This window comes from Marmota flaviventris, chromosome 4 (genome assembly GCF_047511675.1).
Source record: "Marmota flaviventris isolate mMarFla1 chromosome 4, mMarFla1.hap1, whole genome shotgun sequence".
In the NCBI taxonomy this organism is placed as follows: domain Eukaryota; kingdom Metazoa; phylum Chordata; class Mammalia; order Rodentia; family Sciuridae; genus Marmota; species Marmota flaviventris.
The window spans coordinates 98,502,037-98,528,058 of NC_092501.1; the positions used below are offsets into that span (position 1 = coordinate 98,502,037).

The window sequence follows — 26,022 nt, forward strand, 5'->3', positions numbered from 1 at the left end:
TTTTTATGAAAAGACATGGAAATTACAAATAATTTCTGAAATGTTATTAACCCCAAAATACTCAAAGGAAGCATTTTTTTTTTTTGCCTCTTTTTTTCTGTGCACAGTTAAAATGCATTTATTTTGGGGCAGGGGTTGTAGCTCAGTGGTAGAGCACTTGCCTAGCATTTGTGAGAAACTGAGTTCCATTCTCAGCACCACAAAAAAATAAATAAATAAAAGAAAAAAATTTTAAATGCATTTATTTCTACCAGATGAACTCATACTGTATCTGCAATATTTTTGTTCTGTATATTCTTCCTAGAATTGAGGGAGGAGGAAGTATAATTTGATTTCAGCCATTTAGATGGACTTCGAAGTGTAAAGTTCAATTTCAGAATTTTTACTTTTAAAATAAAATACTCTATACTCAGCCATACTGCTGCAGATAAATACTTTAAAGACCAACTCTATTCAATAATTCAGAGCTAAATATTAATTTTTAATTATTGGAAAACTTGAGGTTGTTTTTTTTTTTATATTGCCATATATCAGATACCTATCGGTATTTGTTTTCCTGTTTATAATAAGCCTACGGTGAACCAAGGTATGGGTAATTAGTGACAGTGTTTAATCTAGACAGATGGAGAATTCTCTGCCATGGTCCTTGTGCCTGAAGTCTTGTGGGTATTGCTCACTATCTTTCTCTTTCCTATGTGAGTTGCCTATCATCGTGCATTTGTTATCAATACTTAAGTTTACGAGAGGGACAAATCAGGAACCTGTTTGATGAGCAGTCTTAACTGTTTTTGGCAAGTTTCAATAATTTATGTTACCATAGGAAACTTATTTATACAGATAAAACAGTAAAAAGTGTGATCAGTTAAGAATCTTTTTAGATTTATAAAAAGTCATAGTAGTAAAATAAGCAATCTTAAAGAATGATAGAATATAGAGTCTCACACTAGCTTGGTAATAGAGCCCCCATGTTTTATACTTTAGAGTTTTTTTTTTCCTCCTGTACTTCCTGTATTACAAAAGCAGATGGAAATCTTAGTGTGTTTTCATTTTTTAGTCCATTCTAGGAAAATAAACTGTATCAAGTGGAATTTTTCTCAGTTAATGGATTTAATCAATTGAAATTCTATGCAGACACTTGTGGAATCTTAGTTGTAATCAAGCCTGCTAGGATTTTAGATGACTTCTCTAAAACAATTCTACTAGTTGGGTTTGTCTTCTTCAGAAACCTTGCAAATGATAATTAGAACAGTTGACATGCCTACAACTGATTTGATTGTATCTGGAAAATATATTTCTGACTTGCAGTGCTTTTTAACACACAAAATGAGTGGGTAATTAAATAAATCACTATTTATGTTGTGCCCACCATGTGCCAGTTTTAATTGAGAAATGGAAACAAATAGTAAGTAACACTTTAATATAAAAAGTGCTTTAATAGAAGTCTGGGATAGGTAAGAATTATGTACATGTTTTATTTATCCTATTAGATTATAAACTCTTAGAAGACAAGAGCCCAAATATAGCTTCATATCTTCTATAGTGAGCTGCAGAAAATAAGTGCTTGTATATATGAACTAGTGTAAAAATCTCAACAGAGAAAATATTCTTCCACCATTATGTCCAACAGACTTTATCTTTGAGGCATTTATACAAATTACTCTCATTTTAACTATTTTTGTTTCTTGCTTCTGTAAATAAGTATTATTCTCAAAATGTTGACATTGATTGAGAAATGGAATTTTATTGTCTATTGTTTCATCAGTCCTCTGAAGGTATATCCTTATACTACTAAATTACAATTTTCTCTTACTCTTTAGTTATAGATTTATCTGTTTTGCTAAATAGAGTCATATTTTTCTTGGTCCCAAAGAGGACTATTACAATTAAATAAAAGTATCAGGGATACTTTTGGCTAAGCAGTTTTCAGTTTTTTTGTTGATAATTTTCAAGAATAAGTGATGCTACCTATAAATAATAATATGTCATTATATTATTATAGGAAGGGCTAAGATGAAAGATTAAAATTTTTTTGGCTGTTGTTTATATTTATGGTTATAAGTAACAGTTAACCTGACTTAACAAAAAAAAGCCCTGAGTTTTATTTGAGTACAACCAAATGAACTTTGTAAATTAATAAAGTTTGTTTCTTCTGAGTGATATATTCTACTCTCCAGTTCACTGTTACAAGTTGTTTTCATGCTGTGATATTATGGCTTCATGATACTAAAACTGTTTTTTAAACAGTGCCACTTGTTTTTAGCCGTCTCATAACCAGATGGTTTTTCAAAATCTTCACATTAAATACACTAGGTTTTTTTTTTTTTCTCTAAATGTGTTGTTTTTGCTTTGCCTTTTAAATATCATAACAGTTTTTCATTGGGTGTAGAAGTAACTTGTACCAACTAGACTGTGTGGAAAGTGGCATTAGCTTACATGTTATAAAGTGTAATTTCTTTTCATCTTAAATAGATTATTGAAGTTGGACTTTGTGAAGTTTTTGAATTGATCAAGGAGACACGATTTTCTCACCCATCCCTGTGTCTGAGGAGTCTCCAAGCCCTGCTGAATGTGCTTCAGGGACAGCAGCCAGAGGGCCTGCAGTCAGAGCCACCTGAAGTCCTGGGTAAGAGCCAATTCAACTATTTTTTTTCCTACTTTTATATAAAATATTTAATTTTTAAAACAAAGTGTTCATCCCACATAAATATCTTCAATTTTAGGTTAGCTGTTTATGGTCAGCAGAATTATCAGGTGTGACTATTAATAACTTAGATACTCTCACTTATAGGAAAATGACTCACCGTATTAAAATTTCAGAACTTGAATACTGTGGCTATTTTGCTAAATTTCAAAATATTTCTTTACTTTCTGTAATGTGGTTTTATTATAAGTTGTTAGTACTCCAGTATTCAAATAAAAGCAAAATAATTTTTCTTTCATTCATTTTTTTCTTCCCAACAACAAAATATCGCCCCAAAATAAAATGATCATCTGACATCAACTCATTTTATAATAGTAAAATGGTAAATTATCCTCTCTAAAATATGCTTACTATTACCAAACTATGTTTCCCACATCCTGTTTTGAAATGTAGATTCACAAATCAGAGAGCACAGGGTTAACTGGTTTTAGAACTGGAACAATTTTCATTCTGTAACAGTTGTTCCAATTTAAGACTCCAATCAAAAGATTAAACAGGGCTGGGGCTACAGCTCAGTGATGGAGTGCTTACCTTGAAAGTGTGGGGCACCGAGTTTGATCCTTAGCACCACTTAAAAATAAATAAAGATATTGTGTCCATCTACAACTAAAAAATATATTCTAAAAGATTGAACAATTAAAACAAAATGGTGAATTGGCACAACTTTGATTTGAAACATTTATGATGAATTAGTTCTCTTAGGAAGTACATGCAGTGTGCTCCTGTAACATGGCCTCTATCTGATTGTGTACTGAAATAGCCCGGATATAAATTTTCAGGTTTTGCTATGTTTCACTGAAATTACGGTTTAAGAGTTATATAGTTCATGCACAAATATTTACTAATTATAGTAATGATGGGGTAAAAGCAAAACAAAAATTCCTGGAATCTAGAAGTACTTTACAAATCTTAAAATCACCATTAACTTAAATTAGTTTTATTAAACCTTTGGCCAAAATGGCTAACATTTCACCTTCTATAACTTTACTTGTTAATAAAAAAGTAAAGAAAAAGAAAATAAAACAGTTTCTAAAAAAAATGGGCATTTCTTTTGTATTCATTATAAATAAAAATATATTTGTGTTGTGGAGAAAGCTTGTGACTTATTACTAGTTTTCATTGAGTGAAAATATTGTTTTTTTCCTTAAAGTGAGTTTAAATTTTATGGATGCTTGCCAGAGACCTAGGCTCAACATATAATCCTATAAGCAAGATAGGAACTTTGACTGTCTTCACATAAGAGTGTTAAGGAATAGAAATATGGACGGAAGCATAATTTTTAATGGGCTTATTTTTTTAATACTAACTATGGGCCCCAGTCTAGAATTTCTAGATCCTTCAGGTAGTATAGGAAAGTTGTCACAATTACTAAAGCTGCAATTCTCAATTATTAGCATGCGTCTGAGTCATCAGGGCCCTACCTGTGGAGTTTCTCACTCAGTAGAATTGGAACGGGCCCCAAGAATTTGTATTTGGAATAAGTTTATGATGTTGGTCTGGGGACTACACTATTAGTTTGGAGTAGAATTTGGTTCTTTTTTTTCTCTACATGGCTATTTAGATTTTTATTAGGCACACATGTTGGGAACCTAATTGCATGAACCTAATTACATGTCATATTTTTCTCTTGTTTTTTGTTTACTGGGATATTTTAGTTTTTGTGTTGATTTTGTTGTTTTATGTTGGTGGGGGAGGGGAATGCTGACCATGAAAACAAACTGAGGATTTTAAAAAATACCACCACTCCATCTTCCCAAACATGCAGTTATTAAATGTTCTTATCCTTTGATAGGTTGGTGATTGTTACAGTAGCATCAGTGATCATAATAATATTGTGCTATTTGATGTAACAGCATTTTACTGAAGATTTGATTTATTTTAAGAATAATGTGCTATTCTAGTCTGGTCTGTTCTTTTTCTCTTGAACCCAGAAGTACCCTATCACTGAGCTTCATTCCTCCCTAGCACTTAATCTTGCTAAGTTGCTAAGGCTGGCTCTTCAAACTTGTGATCCTCCTCACTTAGCTTCCTACATCACTGGTACTACAGGCTTGCCTACTGAGCCTGGCCTTGCACTGATTTTTCTTAACTCTGTCAGTCATTAAATAATTGAAGTATTTAAAGTAACCACTAAACCCATGAAATCATCTTTCATACTTTGAACACCCTGCTAATCATTTCTTTCCTCTTGGGTCTTCTACCATTCTGTTGTCTCCCATACACTGTTTTTTGTATTCTTTACCTAAATACTTTCTTTTCTTTATTCTTTTTAAAGTAGATTGTGTTCTTAATATTAGTTTTTGAAATTATGACACATACTAATCATCTTCTGTCTATTAAGACTTTCACCCTATTTATTTTTTCATTTTTATTTCCTTGTTAACAGTTTCAAATGGTGCTATACTATCTTTGGTCTTCTCTCTTTTCCGTGCTTGCTTCTGATCTCACCACTTCATATTAATTTTATTTAACCAGCTCCAAGATATAAGTAGTAATTTGTTTTTTTTTTTTTACTACTAAACTTCTATTAAAAACTTGCCTCTGCTTTTTTTCTTTGATCTCATACCACAATCACATTAATTACCTAGACCCCCACCCCTTATTTGGTTATTTTCATTGTTCATGAAAATATGTGTACATTTATAATACTCTTTTTGATTTTATTATTTTTTTAAATACACGACAACAGTGGAATGCATTACAATCCTTATTACACATATAGAGCACAATTTTTCGTATCTCTATATATAAAGTATGTTTACGTCAATTTATGCCATTATACATGTTCTTTTTTTTGCATTACAATTCTTAATACACATATATACCACAATTTTTCATATCTCTGTTTGTATATAAGGTAATAACGTTAGAGTATCTTGAATATCTTGAGAATTCAGTGTATACTAAGATTCTTTGCAAACGAATTTTTATTTTTAAAACATAATAAAAACATTCCCTTATATCTATCTTTTTGTTCAAGGTCAGGATATGTGTTCTGAAGTATTCACTTAAATGTGTAATAGTACTTTCAATCTGACTAAGAGTGTTTGATACCACTGCTGTTACTATGGAGTTTAGCATTAGAGATTTTGACACATGTATAATTAGAAATGTGGCTAAATAGAATAGAGGAAAGTAGAGGGAGTTCTGAGATTCATTTTTCCAGACGGTATGACATTTGAGATTTGGAGAATGAATAGGAAGGGACAAACCAGGTTATAAATATACCAGACAGAAAGGACAGTATATAGTCAGGCTGAGACAGAATGACTGAAGAAAGACCAATATGACTAGAATTTGGAAAGTAAAAGGAGGGAGGGTCTTTTTATCTTTTTATTTTGAGATAGAGTCTCCCTAAGTTGCTTAGGGCCTCACCAGGTTTCTGAGGCTGTCTTTCAACTTAGAATCTTCCAATCCTGAGTCACTGGGATTACAGGCATCCACACCACACCCAGCTAAAATAGGAAAGGTCCTGTGGTGGAGGAGGCAAGGACATGTGGAGCTTTACAGGCCATGTTAAGAAGATTGATTATGGTGCTAGGAGGAATGGAGAGTCATTGTCCATCTCATTACATTTTAAAAAATCTATTTATTTTATAGAACTTATTGCCTAAATTATTGATGATTTTCTTCTATTTGAATCTTAACTTTTTTGAGGGTAGAGATGTTCTTTGTCTTATTTGCTAGTGTACTATTCTGACCTAGAGTAGTTCTTAGTCAGCAGAAAGAGTTCATTAAATTTTTGCTGAATAATTAAAAGATAGAATAGCTGAGGATAATGGTAGGAGAAAGGATGGGCAAATAGAGGAGATATATATTAAAGGCTAGAGAGAAGGAAGTATACTTAAGGGGAAAGATGGATAGGTTGAAAACAGACAAGTGAAGGGAGGGACGAGGAATGGGGAGAAGGGAGAAAAGGGAAAATAATTAACAAAGGAGTGAGTGGATTTTAGGCTGACAGATTTTTGGTTTGAAAAATCTCTCTAGCTGTAAGTGGGAAAAGTGAATGGTAGAAGAGAATTTGTGAATGTTTTTTGGTAGCCTAGTTAAGAGATGGTGATAGCATTGATTGAATTGATGGATCAAGATAGAGAGAGGTAGAGGAATTAATTAGAAAATAAATAAATAGGGACTTATTTGAGATTTGATATGAAAAATGATTGGTAGAGGACACTTAAATTTCTGTGAGTTACCAAGTAAACCACAGGTGGCCTTTCAGTCCTTCCTACTGAGGAAGTACCCAGATGTCTTGATTTAATCTTGGATGGAGTTGTTCAGGGAGTTTTGTGAAGAGACCTCTGCTGGTCATAAGAACATTCTTGTGTTAGTTCTCCATCTTTGTTACTGCGTAGCTTTATGATTTAGGAAAGTCTTTTAACCTCTTTGTGTCTCAGTTTCATTTCTTTGGAGGTTTTTCTAGGATATAAGTGAATTATATACCCCTTCTATTAGTGTAACCTGCTGTTATATTAATGATAAAGCATTTTTATATTAAAATTTATAGTATATATTTTGTGGATTCTGTTGTTGTTTGGCAAGTATAGACATAATTTTCTAGACACTTAACAATATAAGAAACCCATACTCCTCCCAATATAAAAGGTAAAAATAAATGCAGTGAGTCTATTACTTGATTGGATGAGTTTCTTAAATATGTGAATGCCTGCAGACAAGTTTGTTTTTTGTGATCTTAGACAGATTTCATTTCTTCATTTGTAAAAATGAGGCAGTGAACCAAAAATGTTCTCTAAGACCCTTGTTACATAAATGTCTTAACTTACGGGGAAAAGGGAGAGTAAATAGAAAGAAACTAATGCAAAGTAAGTATTCTAGCTACCTTAAATTTTGTGTTTAGAGAGACAAGATATAAATAAATAAATATACCATATAATATTTTATATGTCAGATGAATGTAATTGAATCCAATTATTTTATCCGCAGAGTCTCTTTTCCAGCTCCTTTTGGAAATCACTGTTCGGAGTACTGGGATGAATGACAGCACAGGACAGTCCCTGACAGCACTTTCCTGTGCTTGCCTCTTTAGTCTAGTGGCTTCTTGGGGAGAAACAGGAAGGACACTTCAGGCCATCTCTGCTATCCTCACTAACAATGGTAGTCATGCTTGCCAAACTATTCAGGTATTTTATGTTTATAGCTGCTTAGACATTTTATAAGATGCTACATTGCAGTTTTATCTCTGTTCCTGTCAATAGGAATTTTATGATTTTTCTGATTCATTATATAAGAGTTTGATCTTTCCAAGGTTGATATATAAACAATCTACAGTATTTGAGTGAAACTACATGTGTGTTTGACTCTGTAGCATTAAAGATAATAAAATGAGTTTTGGCAAAATTCTTGAATCTAGAACTTAGTTTTGTATAAGCACTATGACCTTATCTTTCTTTGCATTGTCTCTTCCTTCCCCTTATATTTCATCTGGCCCTGAATTTTCAAGCATAGGATTCTTTCATAGTTTTAAATATCTTTTTTATATTGAAAGAAAAAGATGTGCCATCAATCTGCTATATTTTTATTGATTTTGATTTGTCATAAGTTTATTTGTTTCTGATTTACTTCAGCTATGCATCTAACATTTTGAACTTTTAATATCTAGGATAAATAAATAAACTTTTCATCATTGTTAGTAGTGGGGAAATACAGTCCTCTCTATAGGCAAACTTGATTTAATTCCTTCAGATGGTTCTTAAAATTGAGAAATAAGTTGTAATTTTAAGACCCAGTTATCTGCTTTTCTCAGGCCCCTTGGACAACTGCCTTGATGGGCAGAGGAGCTCCCTCAAAACTCTTAGCATTGTTCTTTATTATTTCACCCCTTTCCTTCTGCCACCTTCATTCACAAAACTTTCTTTGCCTGTGTGTTGATCAAGAAAAGTCTTTCATTGGAATGTGTAACTCAGTAACATCTCAAATTGTTTGTACACCCAAATGTATATTACCTATTCCAAAAAACTTAACAGAGTGTTTAAAGTAGGGTAAGGTGGTAATGTACTGCAAATTGCCTTATTAAAGGCCTCTAAGAAATCCTTTATTTGAGGTATGAACTGCAGATATCAGAGACCTCCTACCGAGAAAACACTATTACACTTGAGATTACAAATTAAAAAAAAAAAAAAAAAAGGAAAAAGAACACCACCATTGAGAGAGGAAACAAATACAGTAGAATCAATCCTTCCAAGTTTTTAAATGTTGAAATTATTTTATATTTAAGAGAAAATATTTAAATTATGACTAAGGAATGAGAATATAAAGAGTAGTCAGGTTGAACTTTTGGAAATGAAAAATAATTACAAGTAGATAATTAAGGGATGGGTTAACTAGTAGATAATACAGTTGAAGATAGAAATAGCAAATTGAAAGATTAAAGAGAAAGAAATTGTCCAGAATGCAGAACAGAAATATAGAGAAAATATGAAAGATGAAATAAGAAATGTGACGAGAATGAGACAGTTTACTGTATTAATACAATCTGAGCTCCATAAGGCAATGATAAATTTATGGAGATAAAGAACTTGAAATAATGGTCAGCATTTACAGAATTGGTAAAAGATGTAGGATCCTAGATTAAAGAAGTGTGCTTTGCTTGAAATTTGCTTCTTGTTGATGACCTTTTTGTTTGTACTTTCTGTTAACATGCCATACATGATCATTCTGACCAATTCAGTTTCTTAGAAATAATATGTATAAAAATATCTTTTATTTTGTCCTTTTTGTGTTTGGAACATTTTAAAATGTGTTTTTCTTTTTTCTTTTTCTTTTGAATAGGTGCCAACTATACTAAATTCGCTACAGAGAAGTGTACAGGCTGTTTTGGTGGGAAAAATTCAAATTCAGGACTGGTTCAGTAATGGCATTAAGAAAGCAGCTTTAATGCACAAGTGGCCATTAAAAGAAATATCTGTTGATGAGGATGACCAGTGTCTACTTCAGAATGATGGATTTTTTCTTTATCTCTTATGCAAGGATGGATTATACAAAATAGGCTCTGGATACAGTGGAACAGTTAGGGTAATGCGATTCTCTACAGTTCTTGATCATAGAGTTATAACTGTACTGAATTGGATTCTGTTTGTTTCTGGCTTCATTTGTAGAGTGCTATTCTGATTTTAATGTTACAATTTTTTTTTGATAGCTATAACTAAAACATATGCCTTAAATTGCATTCATTCACTTGTATTTGTATTCATTCACTCCATTAATTATTGATTATGAAACTGTAAATAACTAACTTTTGTTATTTTGCAGGGCCATATATATAATTCTACATCCCGAATCAGAAACAGGAGAGAAAAAAAGTCTTGGTTAGGGTATGCTCAGGTAGGAGAATATCCTCTGTGAACCAAATTGTCCTTATCTTTTAAAACGTGGAGTTCATACTTGTTAAATCAATTTTTAAAAATCCTCTGTTTAAACAGAAATGGTGTATTTTAAATGATCTGGCTATAACAGTGGTATAATAAATAACAGTGTAATGTAAAGAATATTGGCTCAGAATTCATGAGGTTTAATTTTAGGTTATGTCCTGCTTCTTAATAATTGTGCAACTGGGGGCAGTTAACTCATTTGGTCCTGTGCTGTTGAGCTGTTAAAAGGTAATAAAATATCTTCGTTGGAGTTCTTGCTTAAGTGAGAATCTGAGTAAAAATCAAGGCCTTTTTTATCATTAGCAAATCTGAATTGAGAATGCTTATGTGACCTGAGGTCAGATTAAGGCTTCTTGTCATAAACTTTTCCATTCTAAGTCTAGATCCACTGTGCTAGGAACCAGTGTTTGGTCTGCCCAGTGAATAACCAACTGCATAAGGATCATGCAAAGAATCATCCTTTCCTAATGCTATGACCCCATTCCCTGACAGAGACAGATGGTTATGTCTCATTAGATCAGCAGTCAGATATATTCTTTTCCTACCATAGAGAGAAGCAAATTGAAAGATGGACAAAAGGGGTCAGAAATATTTATTTCCCGACTGTACCCTCCTAAGAGACATGTTCCCTTATAGAAGGATGAAGAATAAAAATTTCTCTGTAACTCCTGCCTCGCTGAGCTCACAAGATCTATTACCAGCATGAAAAGATAAAAGATACTTGAAAGTGTTTTGAAAACTAAAGAAATTATTATTGTTGTTATATTATGAAACATCCTGCCATAGCAACTATTGGGAATATTTTGAAATTAAATTTTACATATCAAATTAACCATTAATTTGATTGTCTTTTAAAAACAACCTGGTTCATATTGTCTCTTCAGATTTTTTATTTGCCAGCCTTCTATGTTTTATCTAGGAAATAAAGCCATGGAAAGTATATTATTATGGCACTGTGCTCAATGGCACACCACTGCATCCAAATATTTTTGAAATAGCAGCCTAAATATTTTAGTTATTTTTCCTTAAAATAAATATTTATCAAATAAACAGTGATCAGGGGCTGGGGTTGTAGCTCAGTGGAAGAGCGCTTGCCTAGCATGTGTGAGGTACTGGGTTCAATTCTCAGCACCACGTACAAATAAATAAAATAAAGGTCCATCAACAATTAAAAAAACTTAAAAAAAGAAAAAAGGATACAGTGATCAATTTCTATTATTTCCATGGCCAGTGAGTGATATAATCATTTTGAACAAATGTGCTGTATGGTTCCTGTTTAGTATGCCTTTTCTATTTATCTGAAAATATAGCATGTCTTAAAATTGATTCCTTAGAGTATACGATTCCTCCTCTAGTTAAATATACTCATGTTCTTTTATTTTTAATATTTAATATATTTTATAAAACAATACTGGTTGATTCTGCCTTAAAAATTGTAATATTGAGATGGCTGCCTTTTTGTGCTGAAGTTGGTAATGAAAAATATTTTAACACAGGAACATTTTCTGTTACCAGGGTTATTTATTATATAGAGATGTGAATAACCACAGCATGACAGCCATAAGAATAAGCCCTGAAACACTGGAACAAGATGGTACTGTGATGTTACCAGGTATGCTCTAACTAGTCATTTTTTTCTTCACAAATGACTTTAAGAAATATGCATGTTAGGCTGTTTAGATAGATAAAGGTTGATTAGCAAGGAATTGTGTTTGTTTACAAATGGGTTTAAAATTTTTTGACATGAAAAATGTTTTATAGTCTACAAAGTTAATGCATATGAGGATAATACATATCAGAAATATAGTAATAATGAGGCTCAACATTTGTCTTCAATTTTTTGCCTATCTGTGTTGCTTAATCCCTTATCCTTACCCCACCAAGATTTTTTCAGCTGCTGAATTAGTGGGATGATATTATTTTATCACTCTTAATAAAACTGCAACTTTTTCACATGGCCCAGTACTAAGAACATTTTACTTATTTTTGCTTTAATAATAGTGCATTTGGGTTTTTCTTTAAATTTCTTTAAATCTATCATTTAACATTCTTTTTTAGAATATTTTTTTTAGTTTTCAATCAGTCTTATTTATTTATTTATATGTGTTGCTGAGGATCAAACCTAGGCCTCACACATGCCCCGCAAGTGCTTTACCACTGAGCCACAACTCCAATATTATTATTTTAATTATTGTTTTTTTTTAACCAGGAATTGAACTCAGGGGTACTTTACTACTGAACTCCATCCCCAGTATATTTTTATTTTGAGACAGAGTCTCACTAAGGTGCTTAGGGCCTTGCTAAGTTGCTGAAGCTACTTTGGAATTTATGATCCTCCTGTCTCAGTCTTCTGAGTTGCTGGGATTACAGGTGTGCACCACCACACCCGACTAATATTATTACTTTTAAGAGTGCTCTGATGAGGCAATTTGGACATAATTTATCTTATTTTTGTATGTGTGTGTGTGTGTATGTATATGTATATATATATATATATATATATATATATATATATATATATATATCTCACTCAAATCATTGCTGTCTAAATTCTGTGGCAGTAAGTGTTAGGTTTTGGGAAACATTGGGCAAATGCATAAAGTATTTTTCATTGTAAGGTCTTTGAATTTGCTTATACCTTTTATACTTTCTAAAGTTGTTTACATTAAAATCTTAAAATTTAAGATTTAATGTGTTTTTAATGTATTTAATTTGTCTGTAATTTTATGGCAAGCAGCAGTATTATTTCTGGGCACTTGACCATCTGAAAATGAGACCTACTTCTAAAGAAAACATTGAGAAGGATAATTGCTCCCAGACTTTTTGTTAATTTTTAAAATATTCTTACATTTTCATTAGACATTTATTTGAAATTTGCTAACTGTGCATTTCCAAATTAGTGTACGGATATATATAGTATTAAAGCAAAGGAAACATTTCATGTCCATTTCATAGTTAGGACAGCTTTGGAAAACAGAAGACTTAACAATAGGTTTACAGAGGCAACCCCATCCCTTTTCATTATAAGTCCTGAACCACATCTTTTGACTTACTAATAGTAATAACAGTAATTCCAAAAAATATTTTTAATAATGACATGCGTATTCACCCTACATATATTAAAATAATCATATTTATGGTATAAAAATCATATTAGCATGATACATACTTATAAAAATGTGATCATATGCTACATGTTACTTTTTAATTATCACTTTCACTTAATATTCTGAATATATTTCCAGCCATCAAATAGTCTTTACAATATCATTTTAATATTGCAAAATATATTCTGTTGATAAATATGTTAGAATGGGAGCTTTCCAATTTTTTTTCTATATAAATTACACTGTAATGAGCATCCCTGTCACTCTGACAAGGCATTTTTAGGATAATGGTCATAGAAGAAAAATTCTCAACTGACAAATGCTGCTCCCCCAAACAGATGGATACATGTATAATGGACTTAGTTTTATTGTGCTCACTTATGGAAATTGTAACTAAGAGGACAATTTGAAATTATTTACCTAGAGCTGTTTTGTTTATTCAGACATAATACAAAATGACTTATTAATGTCTTTATTTGGTTTAAATTTCTCTGCATCATTTAACATAAAAAATGCAACTTTTAACAATACAAGCGTGGCTTTCTGTGTTTCATAAATATGTGCTGTATTCATGATGAAGAATGAATCAAACATTGGGAGGATAGTCCCAATATTGTGTGTCTTCCGAGCTTACAGATGTTCCTTGATATATTCCTGAAGATTCTGTCTTATTATATTACATGATGCATGAAGAAAGGATAAAGAGAAAATCTTGGAATCACATGGCAGGAAGACTCAGCCTTCAAGCCTGAAGAAGCCATTGTTTGTCATTTTTCTCATTTCTTTGAGCTGGACTGCATGTTCTTCAATAGTACCTTTTGCTTATTTATGTAGGGACAACTCTGCTCTGTAGCTTTCTCAAGAAGAGCAGAAGTGAATTGCTGGGTTTTAGGTAGTAATGAATACCATGTTTAAAATTGACATAAAGCAAGTAATTCCTTGATCTTTATGTTGCAACTTGTCTTACAGCCTAATTTATAGAAAAAAATATTTCAAACAGTTATGGATGAACTTCAAACTTACATTCCCCACAGATTGTCATTTTGTTCTTTATATCTTGCCTTACCTTTCAGATTATGTCCTCATGTCATATGTTTTCTGTGTCTGGTGACAGGTTGCCTCAGATCATGAGGCTTTTTGCTACACTTCTTGCGCCGCTTCACTCCTCAAGCCTGCATTTATCTGAAATTATAATGAGTTTTTCTTCTTTGCTTTTTAGTTTAAAAATCTTACTGCTTAAAGCTTGAGAAGCATCTTTCTTGCGCCTCTTTGTATTCTGTACAGTGGACTAGGAACTCTTTCTTTCGATTTCTCCTCTCTTTGATTACCAAGTCTCTTGGGCTACCAGTGGGCCTTGTCTCCCAGTTTCTATTTCCAGTTTGTGATCACTGAATTCTCTATTTGGTAAGGGTCTGCCTGTGTTTTGCATATTTATAATAAGGAAGTATGCTAGTATGAAGCTCCTGGGCAAAGATATAGAGTAATCCAGTTTATTTGAGTGGGCTTCATTACTGAATTCCAAAAATCAGAATTTTATGTTTTGTTAGTTCAGGTGGAACTAGAAATGAAATATTACTTTTTTGGCATTGTGATTTATGGAGAGATTCATCCTAGTTCTCTGCAATTATTTTGGAAAATGTGTGTGCTTTTATACTTGCTTGCTGAACATTTGTTTTTCCAAAAGGATACAATTTATACTTAAGATACTGATTTTGCTTGTAGATTTGTGTTATTTAGAGGCATTCACTAACACTTGTTCCAGTGGTCCTTCTGTAATACTGGTTTCCCTTGTTACCTTTGAGTTTGTGCTTTGTTTGGATCAAAGTACGTGGTGTACTGCTCTACAGATATCTATACAGTATTGACAAAATATGGTATGCTAGTCAAAAGATTTGACCATTTATGACAAAAAGAAATAAATGAGCATGAACTTGTCTCTGAAAAATGAATGTTGCCATTTGCACTTCTAATCCCACTGGCTTGAGACGATAAGACAGGAGTATCACGAGTTCAAAGCCAGCCTCAGCAAAAGCGAGGCTCTAAGCAACTCAGTGAGACCTGTCTCTAAATAAAATACAAAATAGGACTAGGGATGTGGCTCAGTGGTTGAGTGCCCCTGAGTTCAACCCCTGGTACCTTCCCCCACAAAAATTAAAAAATAACGAAGAATGTTAAAAAGTTTAGGGCATTCTAAAACCTAAATATGCTGGGAATGAATTATTAAGTGGGAAATGTTCAACTAGTTATGAATATCATATGTTTTATAAAGCAAGTGATATCTGTAGTTGGGCACCATAGACCTCAAATACAGAAGCTTTAGGTCTGTCTGTATTTCTCTGTGACACTAATGACTCTGTTGTATGTCTGAGGGTAGAGTATTGCCTACATTGCATGTGATTTTATTGAAATGATTGTAACCAACATTGTAGTTTGTTCATTGTGTTGCATGTTTGCTGTCAGACTGTATCTAATACTAATTCATTTTGAAATTTGGTGGGCTCTCAGGTCCTTGATTATGGAAGATTTATAGATGTAGGCACAAAATGTGATAAGTATTACTAGCAAATTATTTAGTTTCTGCTAATTTGTAATTCTTTATTAAAAAGCAGTCTCCTTTTGAGTTTAAGCCTGTCCTTATTGCGTGGAAAACTCTCATTCTATCTTCAACAGAAGAGTAAAGTCATTTTGTGAGTTGTTTATTTATATTTATGTTGTAATATAATTAATTTTTCTTCCTTTTGCACAGATTGCCACACTGAAGGTCAAAATATTTTATTCACTGATGGAGAATATATTAATCAGATAGCTGCCTCAAGAGATGTAAGTGTTTTGAATCATGAATAGCTGGTATAAATGGAATACCTTTCTCTTATTAAATTATTTGTTTTTTATTAGATAAATACAGGGCCTTAAAGACAGATTTATGCAATGTAATATTCTGGGTGTTTTCTTTCTTTTAGGATGGCTTTGTTGTCAGAATATTTGCCACAAGCACTGAACCTGTTCTCCAACAAGAATTGCAACTTAAACTGGCTAGAAAATGCTTGCATGCCTGTGGTATTTCATTATTTGATCTGGAAAAGGACTTGCATATTATAAGTAAGATGGAAAAATTAAGTTTCCCCCCATATTTAACAGCTATTTTATGTCTATTACTATAAAAAACAGTTTTGAGTTAATATGTAGAAGTAACCTGGAAATATAACCTTTAAATAGAGTGTAATATTGGAAGACTATGTTAAGGAAGTGACTACTACTAATACTTTTCCATTATTTTTTTGAATGGAGCAAAAGAAAATAAACTTAACATGTAATAAGAATTATGGATGGACACTGGTGGACATCAGTGGTAGTTTGTATACCTATTTTTCAATTATTTTGAGAACTTTTTTTGTAAATAATACTATAGTAGCATACATAGCTCTCTCATTTGAACTTGTGATTTTTATTTGAGCATATTTTCAAGATATCCATAGAATGATCCTATAGATCATTAAAAATACTAATTTACCAAATTAATCAGTAAGCTTCATCTGGATACAGAAATACAACCAGAGTTTATTTCTTTGACTTAATATACTTGTTCTTGGAATGTGGAAGTAATTGGAATCACTAGTTCCTACCAGGGTCTTGATTTTTGTTTTCCATGCCATTTGAATTTTAATAGTGATGTTCTTTAACTTATGGGATTCTCTGCAAGACTCACTATTTTTAATTGTTGCCTCCAAAAACTTAATAAACTTGACATTAGTGCTTTACCTTTCATATCCTAATTATGTGGTGTTTTTGTAATTCTTCCATAGGAAAATATATTGAATTGGAGTTTTAAAAGCCCATACAAGAGTTTTTATGACTGGATAAAATCATAAAGTGCTGCATATGAAGCTATAATTAAATATTCTTAGTTTTAAAATTTGAAATGTGCATAAGGATACACATTCAAATTTATGGAGAAGCTACATAAAATGTTCTATAGAAAAAAGCATGGGTCAGAGAATCTGAAATACTAAATTCAAATATTTTCAAGGTGTCACTAAAGCTCAAATGACTATCTAGATCAATCTCCCCACATTTTATAATTGTTTATTTAAAAACTGGGCAGTAAAATGAGAATTCATACCCCATTTGAATCAAATGTATGATATGTCAAGATCCTTGTATTGTCTTGAGCAACTAAAAAAAAAAAAAAACACCTCACACTCTAGTTAAAAAAGGAGGAAAAAAATAAAATAAAAACTGGGCAGTATAATTTTAAGAATTAAACTAGATAAGTTTCATAAGCTCCCAAATGCCTAGTACCTAAAAGATGCTTAATTAAAATTTATTCATTTATACCTTAATTCAAGGAATATTATTGACATTGAAATTTTTATTTTATTTTTTTATGTGTATTAAAAAATTTGACAACAGTTTAGAATATGTTAAGATTATGATAAATTTATCTTTTCTTGGAGTGGTATTATCTATTACCATTAAATTTTTTAAAAATTAAGGCATGTCATGTTTTCTCATCTTTCCTTTGAATGGTGTTAATTGAATTGACCTAAATTACTCTAAAGAGTACATGGTGTACTTGGAATTATTCATATTAAAAATGCAGTAGTATTTATTAGTCTTGTGGTATTGTAGGTACAGGATTTGATGAGGAGTCAGCAGTCCTTGGTGCAGGACGAGAGTTTGCACTAATGAAAACAGCAAATGGAAAGGTAAAGTACTCTTTTTAGTAAAAATTAACTTTCTCTACTTTATGAGAATGTATACAATTTGTTGATTAGTGTATATAGCTTTTTTTTTTTTTAACAAAATCATCTTTGTTTTTTATGTGCTAAAAATTTAATTCATGTTGAAAATAGCATTGTGAAGCAATGGTGATATTTAAGACCCTAAAAATATTAACCTCATAAAATGTTAAATTGTTACAACTGTTTAATTTTAATTATGAAACGGTGTAACTTTTGAGTTGTGGTGAATTCATATTTTGTGTTTATTTTGATGATTGAGAAACTCATATAAGTTTCTGTAAATGTGAAGAAATGTACTGAGTATAAGTTGGGGGGAAGTTGAGTAATATAAAAAATAGTTTGGGTCATTAGTATTTTTATTTTTCAATAAAATACTGAAGCTTTTTTATTTTCTCATGTGAAACCTGGTGTGCTATTCCAAAAGGCACTATAAATCCCTGTTTTTTCCTTCTTCTAATATTCAAGATCTATTACACTGGCAAATACCAGAGTCTTGGAATCAAACAAGGTGGTCCTTCAGCAGGAAAATGGGTTGAATTACCAATTACAAAATCTCCAAAGATTGTGCACTTCTCAGTTGGACACGATGGCTCTCATGCCCTTTTAGTTGCAGAAGACGGAAGCATATTCTTTACAGGATCTGCTAGTAAAGGAGAAGATGGAGAGTCAAGTAAGTTGACAGATCAACTGAGCATTTAGTAAACATAATGTGGAATTTATTAACATAAAATTTATCAATTTGAGTAAACCTCACCAAGTTATAGATAATTTTACATTGAAGCATATTCAGTAAATAGTGTACTATACATTAAAAAACATGATTGCTGATTTCAGTCTAGTGCTGATATCGATGAATTTTTATGCCTTATGGATGCATGACTGTTCCCTGCAGTATATGCTAATTCTGTTGCATCAGTTGGTGTTATTTTTAAAACTTGTTTATTCCAATAGAACATATTTAGAAAGCTGAAAACTTTGGAAGGAATATGTATTCAGAATGAAGGTAAATCTTATGCAAGCTCGTATAATAGTGTTGATTATAGATTACTGATGTTTTTATTAGTGCATTATAACTATATCAAATAGGTTTATTTTGACATATTCATAAATTTGTATGACATAATTTGCTCTATTCCAGTCCCTAATACTTCCTCCCCTCCTTTCCCCCTCTTTCTCCCTCATCCCTTTTCTCTACTGGTCTTCTATTTTTTTTTTTTTAATGTTTCTTTTTTAATTGTAAGTAGACACAATACCTTTATTTTATTTATTTTTATGTGGTGCTGAGGATTGAACCGAGTGCCCGATACATGCCAGGCAGAACTCTACTGCTGAGCCGCAACCCAGCCCCTGGTCTTGTGTTAATTCATTATTTTTTTAAATTGGCACATTATAGTTATACATAAAAGTGAAACTGGTTGTAATGTATCAATACATGCACGTAGCATAATTGGTTCATTTTCATTCTGCATTTCTGTGCTTTCCCCTTCCCTTCCTCCCCGCAGCCCCACAGTCCCTTTCCTCAGTTCAACTTCCCTCTCTTCTATTTTCATGAGATTCCCCATTTAAAAAAAATATTTTTCTCTAGTGTCTGCATATGAGAGAGAATATTCAACTCTTTGACTTTTTGAGTCTGGCTTATTTCACTTAGCACAGTGTTTCACAGTTCTATCCATTTACCAGCAAATGACATAGTTTCATTTCTCTTTGTAGCTGATTAAAATTTCATTGTGTGTACACCGTATTTTCTTTATCCATTCATCTGTTGACCAGGGATTACTATTTTTAGTGTTCTTTCTCTGATAGCTATCACTCAGCAAGGAAAAAATGTATAATCTTTTACATTTTCTATTCTTCTATTTAGAGTCTTGAGGAAAGGTGTTATTTTTTTGTGACTTCTCTTTTGTACATTGGAGTTACAACTTAAAAGGATTAGGTTTTGAAGTCAACACATATGTAATAATGTGAAAATAAAAGTTATATTGGAAAAATTGCTTAATATAGCTATAAAATATATTACTGTCTCATAGAAACTTCAGCATAGCCAGTTTTTCTTTTAATATTTGGAGAACATTTTCTTTCTTTTCTTGAGGTTAAGTAGTTACTGTACATATGTAGATGGATTATGCCATATAAAAATGTAATGATATTTATAGATTATTATAGAATGGAGTTGATAATGTAAAAGCTAAAGCAGAAATTGGGCACCCCTGAAGTTTGGTGGAAAAGTGGTATTACTCATTGGGAATTTCCATGTGTTACAAAGAAGGAAGATCTGACAGTGATAGCTTAAATATTAATTGACCAGATGAAGCTGGCAAGTTGACTCATTTTAATTAACATGCTGGAGAACCCAGACGTTTTTGAAAATAAATAAAGTATATCATAACTGCATATAATATGCTCTATTTTGGGGGCGTTGGGTACAAACTGCTGTTATTATTGTTTCTATATAGATGCCTTAAATAATTTTATTACTATTTTTTAAGCTAAGAGCAGACGGCAATCAAAACCTTATAAACCTAAAAAGATAATTAAAATGGAAGGAAAGATTGTGGTGTATACAGCTTGCAATAATGGAAGTAGTTCTGTTATATCTAAAGATGGAGAACTGTACATGTTTGGAAAAGATGCCATTTATTCTGATAGTTCAAGTAAGTAATAAAAGAACTTAAAAATCATTTAACTTTTATACAAAGAAGGTCCAATCCTAGTCATTAAGTGTTATAAAGATATGTTTAGAAAATTTACATTTATAGCGTGCTTTCTCTACATTTTTACATTTTATTTTAAGTGTTTCATTTGGAAAGAAATTTTCCCTTGTCACTAGAAACTGTCCCTAATTTCATGAAGAGGTAGTCATAGAACTTGTGAGTGACACTTTACTTTAGTGAGCAAAGCAAAGCTTTCCCAGACTCAGTTGCTCATGTGCCACGACCCTTGGGCAATGGTAGTACCCTGAAGGAAATGATTTTCATAACAAAGCAAATTGGTGAGTGAATTATTTATCTCTCAACTAGGTCATGAAGGTGAGATTTTTTTTTTTTTCTCTGTTCCTCTAGTATTATATTCCTAACCTAGTACAGTGTCTGGCACATGGTAGGGTCTCAAGAATTACTTGTCAAGTGACTGGGTAACTGATAAACAAAACATTAAAAAGTGGGTGGGAAGGATAGAATTAGCTAAATAGTTTTATAATTGTAAACTCTAGTCTCTAAAACTCTTTGTATTTGATTGTTCTTCCTAGCAATCAAGAATTAGTATAAAGAATGAGTCATCCACTTAAGAGGATTTTATGCAAGATATATGTGTAAAGCCTTTGAATTTTTTTTTGTAATAAGGAAACTGGAATTAATAAGTTTATTATTAGAAGTTTAAGTGATTATTTTATGCTGGAAAAATGGTACACATAGAACAATTATAGCAATTATTAGGTTGAGTTGTACTTAGGTGGTATGAGCTGGCTTAATATGGTAATATGTAGATTTAAAGTTGGCTTCAACTGTTAGTGAATCAGACTTTTGGTTTAGTACGTGTGAAGTTTAAAAATAATGTTCAAGCAACAGTTGTTACTTGCTAAAATCCTCTTGGCTAGGACTGGTGGAAAATATTCATTTAGTCAGCATAGACCACTGATGTGGTCCCTTCCTGCCCTCTGAGAATCTGAGAAACAACTGGGTAAGATATTCAAGGGATATGGTTTAATGGTTATGGACATGGGCTCTGATGCCGGTACCAACATGTTTATTGTTTAACAGTTTACTTAACCTTTCAGGGTTTTCGTTTTTCTTTTCCCTTTTCTTCTGGCCTTTAAAAGGGACTAGTGATAGTACCTGCTTCATATAGTTTGTTACCAAAAATGTAGGCATTGATACTTGAAAATTGTAGGAATTGAAGTGCTTTTCACAGAGCCTAAAACATGTAAGGTCTCAAAATATGTCAGCTAGTACTGTTAAAAGAAGTACTTCTGTTAAATCTATATGGCACATATCTTTTTCAAGTATAATAAATACTGAAAGTAGGAATTTTTTGAGGTGAACTTCATTAAAAGGCAAAACTAGTGTAAAAGAAAAGGAAGGCCAACTTGTGGAAACTTATATCAGAGTTCCTAGTGTAGAATAATTTTCCTAGCATGTGGTACAAGATAGGTAATACTTGCAATTTAAATAAATAATTTTAAACATTGTTTTTATTTTAAAGTACATTAGAAAAATATTTAATAGTCTGAATTTTATTGATATTACTACTTTATAAAGTTAGACATACTTCTGTCAAAGTTGATATAAAAATACTAAATAGATAATGTGGGTGGCACTTGGATGTGACAAATATAATAAAACTAATATGTGAATAAGGGAAATTTAAGAAATAGATTGTAGAAATTTAAGAAGTAGATTGTAGAAGAAAGTATTATAGATGGAAAAGAACTGAAAACTACTGCTTTAGAAAATCTTACAGGTTTCTATAAAATCAATGTCATTACAGTGGCAAGTGTTTTAAACAAGGCGGGTGGACCAATGGTACAGAATAGAGGACACAGAAACCAATCCACAAAACTACAACTATCTTATATTTGATAAAGGGGCTAAAAGCATGCAATGGAGGAAGGATAGCATCTTCAACAAATGGTGCTGGGAAAACTGGAAATCCATATGCAACAAAATGAAACTGAATCCCTTTCTCTCGCCATGCACAAAAGTGAATTCAAAATGGATCAAGGAGCTTGATATCAAATCAGAGACGCGCCGTCTGATAGAAGAAAAAGTTGGCTACGATCTACAGTCGGTGGGGTCGGGCTCCAAATTCCTCAATAGGACACCCATAGCACAAAAGTTAATAACTAGAATCAACAAATGGGACTTATTCAAACTAAAAAGTTTTTTCTCAGCAAAAGAAACAATAAGAGAGGTAAATAGGGAGCCTACACCCTGGGAACAAATCTTTACTCCTCACACTTCAGATAGAGCCCTAATATCCAGAGTATACAAAGAACTCAAAAAATTAGACAATAAGAGAACAAACAACCCAATCAACAAATGGGCCAAGGACCTGAACAGACACTTCTCAGAGGAGGACATATAGTCAATCAACAAGTACATGAAAAAATGCTCAACATCTCTAGCTGTCAGAGAAATGCAAATCAAAACCACCCTAAGATACCATCTCACTCCAGTAAGATTGGCAGCCATTATGAAGTCAAACAACAACAAGTGCTGGCGAGGATGTGGGGAAAAGGGTACACTTGTACATTGCTGGTGGGACTGCAGATTGGTGCAGCCAATTTGGAAAGCAGTATGGAGATTTCTTGGAAAGCTGGGAATGGAGCCACCATTTGACCCAGCTATTCCCCTTCTTGGTCTATTCCCTAAAGACCTAAAAAGAGCATGCTACGGGGACACTGCTACATCGATGTTCATAGCAGCACAGTTCACAATAGCAAGACTGTGGAACCAACCTAGATGCCCTTCAATAGACGAATGGATAAAAAAAATGTGGCATTTATACACAATGGAGTATTACTCTGCATTAAAAAATGACAAAATCATAGAATTTACAGGGAAATGGATGGCATTAGAGCAGATTATGCTAAGTGAAGCTAGCCAATCCCTAAAAAACAAATGCCAAATGTCTTCTTTGATATAAGGAGAGTAACTAAGATCAGAGTAGGGACGAAGAGCAGGAGAAGAAGATTAACATTTAACAGGGATGAGAGGTGGGAGGGAAAGGGAGAGAGAAGGGAAATTGCATGGTAATGGAAGGAGACCCTCAGGGTTATACAGTGGAGGGGGTAGAGAGAGAGGAGGGGAGGGGAGGGGGGAGGGTGGAGGATGGGAAAGGCAGCGGAGCACAACAGACACTAGTATGGCAATATGTAAATCAATGGATGTGTAACTGATGTGATTCTGCAATCTGTGTATGGGGTGAAGGTGGGAGTTCATAACCCACTTGAATCAAAGTGTGGAATATGATATGTCAAGAAATTTGTAATGTTTTGAACAACCCACAATAAAAAATTAAAAATAAAAAAAAAAGTGTTTTACTTTGTTTTGTGGAGGCAGAACAAAACAGGCAAGGTAACTGATTTACAGGTTTCTTAGTGCCTGTACCAGGAAAGTTTGAGAACTGTTGACTCTTCTAAGTACTGTTGAGGTATTGGTATGTGGAGCAGGCATTCAGGAGGAAAGTTGAGATAAAGTTAGATAACGTAAAGATTTGTCCCAAGTCTGAATTTTAAGATACATTGAAACGTCATTACAAAATAAATTAATTTAATGATACCCTCCTACTCTCTTGGTCAATCATTTCCCATTGTTGTGAATTATTTTGCCCAGAGATAAAAGAGTTCTACATTGAAGTAGTTCTTTTACTAGGAATAGAAGGGCTTTTTTTTTTTTTTTTAAAGTTGTTTTTACCAAATTTGTGTCTTTTCTATAGGTTTGGTGACGGATTTGAAGGGCCATTTTGTAATTCAGGTAGCTATGGGCAAAGCTCACACATGTGTTTTAATGAAGAATGGAGAAGTTTGGACATTTGGTGTAAATAATAAAGGACAATGTGGACGAGACACTGGTGCCATGAGCCAAGGAGGCAAAGGTAGGTATTTAATTTTTGAATATTAAAATTTGTGTTGCCTTTTTGTCAGTTTTTCAGGACATACTGAAGAAATTCACTCTTATTCAGAATGATTTTGATTTCTTACTATGAATTAGGAAAACTTCCAAATTTCTTATTTATTTGATAAGTTATTGCAAAGAAGTATATCACTGAAAAATTGAATCAATATGTAATTTCTGGGCAAATGAAGTGGCTTACTAAATGGTTTCTAAAATTCTACATAAATTTGATTGTCTATCTTTAATTTGGCATTTTGATGATGAAATTGTTTTGGAAAAGTGAATTTCCTAAACTCTTTGTTATTAGCTTCTTTTATATCATGTCTTCAGTTTTAACTATTTTTTGGCAGCAGTTTCTCTGGCAAATTTCTCCTATTTAACAGCATGTGTGATCTGTAATTTAATCTTTTCTTGACAACTAAGAATGATTTTTATGAATATTTGATCTTTTGTCAAGATAAGGCTAACTTGTAGATGGCAACTTGATCACAGTATTCTTTATATCAACCCTTAGACTTCTTACGGAAAGGAGGAATTTTCCCTTTGGTTGCCCTGCTGTTATGGTCTTTGTGAAAGAGTGTGTGTGTGTGTGTGTGTGTGTGTGTGAGGCCAACCTTACGGGTGACTGAGTTACACTCCCCAGCTGGGTGCTGAGGTGCTCAGTCACAGATATGGATGTGTCTTGCTACAGCCCCATGGGTGAAGCTATGCTCACCTGTTCCTTTGTGATATTACCCCTTGCCCTGTTTAGGATAGAATCTTCCATGGAAGTGCCTTGTGTGTGTCCCCTTCTCTTACTGTGCCCTTGGGTGTGGCCTACCCAAGTGTCAGTCAACCTGCTGACAGTGGACATCATGAAGATAGACTCAGCCCCCTGAAACCTGACCCCTTGCCTCATTTGAATAGCTTTTCCTCAATAAAAGGAGTCAGCTCTCGCTCTCTCTCTTTCTGTGGACCCTTAAGGTCAGAAGAGCCGTCACAGCAACCCCAAATAAAAAGGTATTTGTGTCTCTTGTGTGGTTATTTCGTGCAGCCCAGTTAGCCCAGTTTAACTAGAGTGACCCCTGAGCCTTTTAGTCGCGAGAACAGAAACCTGGCATGTGTGTGTGTATGCTTGTGTTTAAAATACATCAGTTTTTTTTAAAGGATGGTCTGTTAGAAGTATACTAATTTTAAAAAAGAAATGGGTTATTTCACAATTGAAATATTTTATCTTTTTGCTAAACTGGTGAACCATAGTTTTGGATAATACTACTAGGTCAAAGAAGAGAATCAGTTTTCTATATATGATATAAATATATACACAAATTGTTTTATGAGAGTTGCTGAGCTGAACAATTGTTTTCTGAAACTTGTGAACATTGGCATAAATTATCATTGATGTTCTGGATTCATAGGGGAAGTTCTGTAATAATCAAAATGAAATTAAAATATTTTTCCTCAATAGGAATCCCACCCACTGTCTTAGTGAATTAG

General features: G+C 32.8%; 1 protein-coding gene across 10 annotated transcripts in view; it reads left to right on the forward strand.

The window, feature by feature from the left end:
• The window catches only part of Mycbp2 (MYC binding protein 2), a 272,185-nt gene that overhangs the window by 53,082 nt on the left and 193,081 nt on the right, over nt 1-26,022 (forward strand). For 9 of the 10 annotated variants that reach the window (XM_071611434.1, XM_071611435.1, XM_071611436.1 and 6 more), the window contains exons 4-14: nt 2,470-2,623; nt 7,643-7,839; nt 9,488-9,730; nt 9,968-10,039; nt 11,602-11,698; nt 15,940-16,013; nt 16,154-16,292; nt 17,823-17,899; nt 18,401-18,605; nt 20,422-20,586; nt 24,368-24,526. In XM_071611434.1, the coding sequence (XP_071467535.1) occupies nt 2,470-2,623; nt 7,643-7,839; nt 9,488-9,730; nt 9,968-10,039; nt 11,602-11,698; nt 15,940-16,013; nt 16,154-16,292; nt 17,823-17,899; nt 18,401-18,605; nt 20,422-20,586; nt 24,368-24,526 (1,582 nt within the window). Of the gene's footprint in view, nt 1-2,469; nt 2,624-7,642; nt 7,840-9,487; nt 9,731-9,967; nt 10,040-11,601; nt 11,699-15,939; nt 16,014-16,153; nt 16,293-17,822; nt 17,900-18,400; nt 18,606-20,421; nt 20,587-24,367; nt 24,527-26,022 lie in introns of those variants that run through there. The other variant, XM_071611441.1, reaches the window with a different exon arrangement.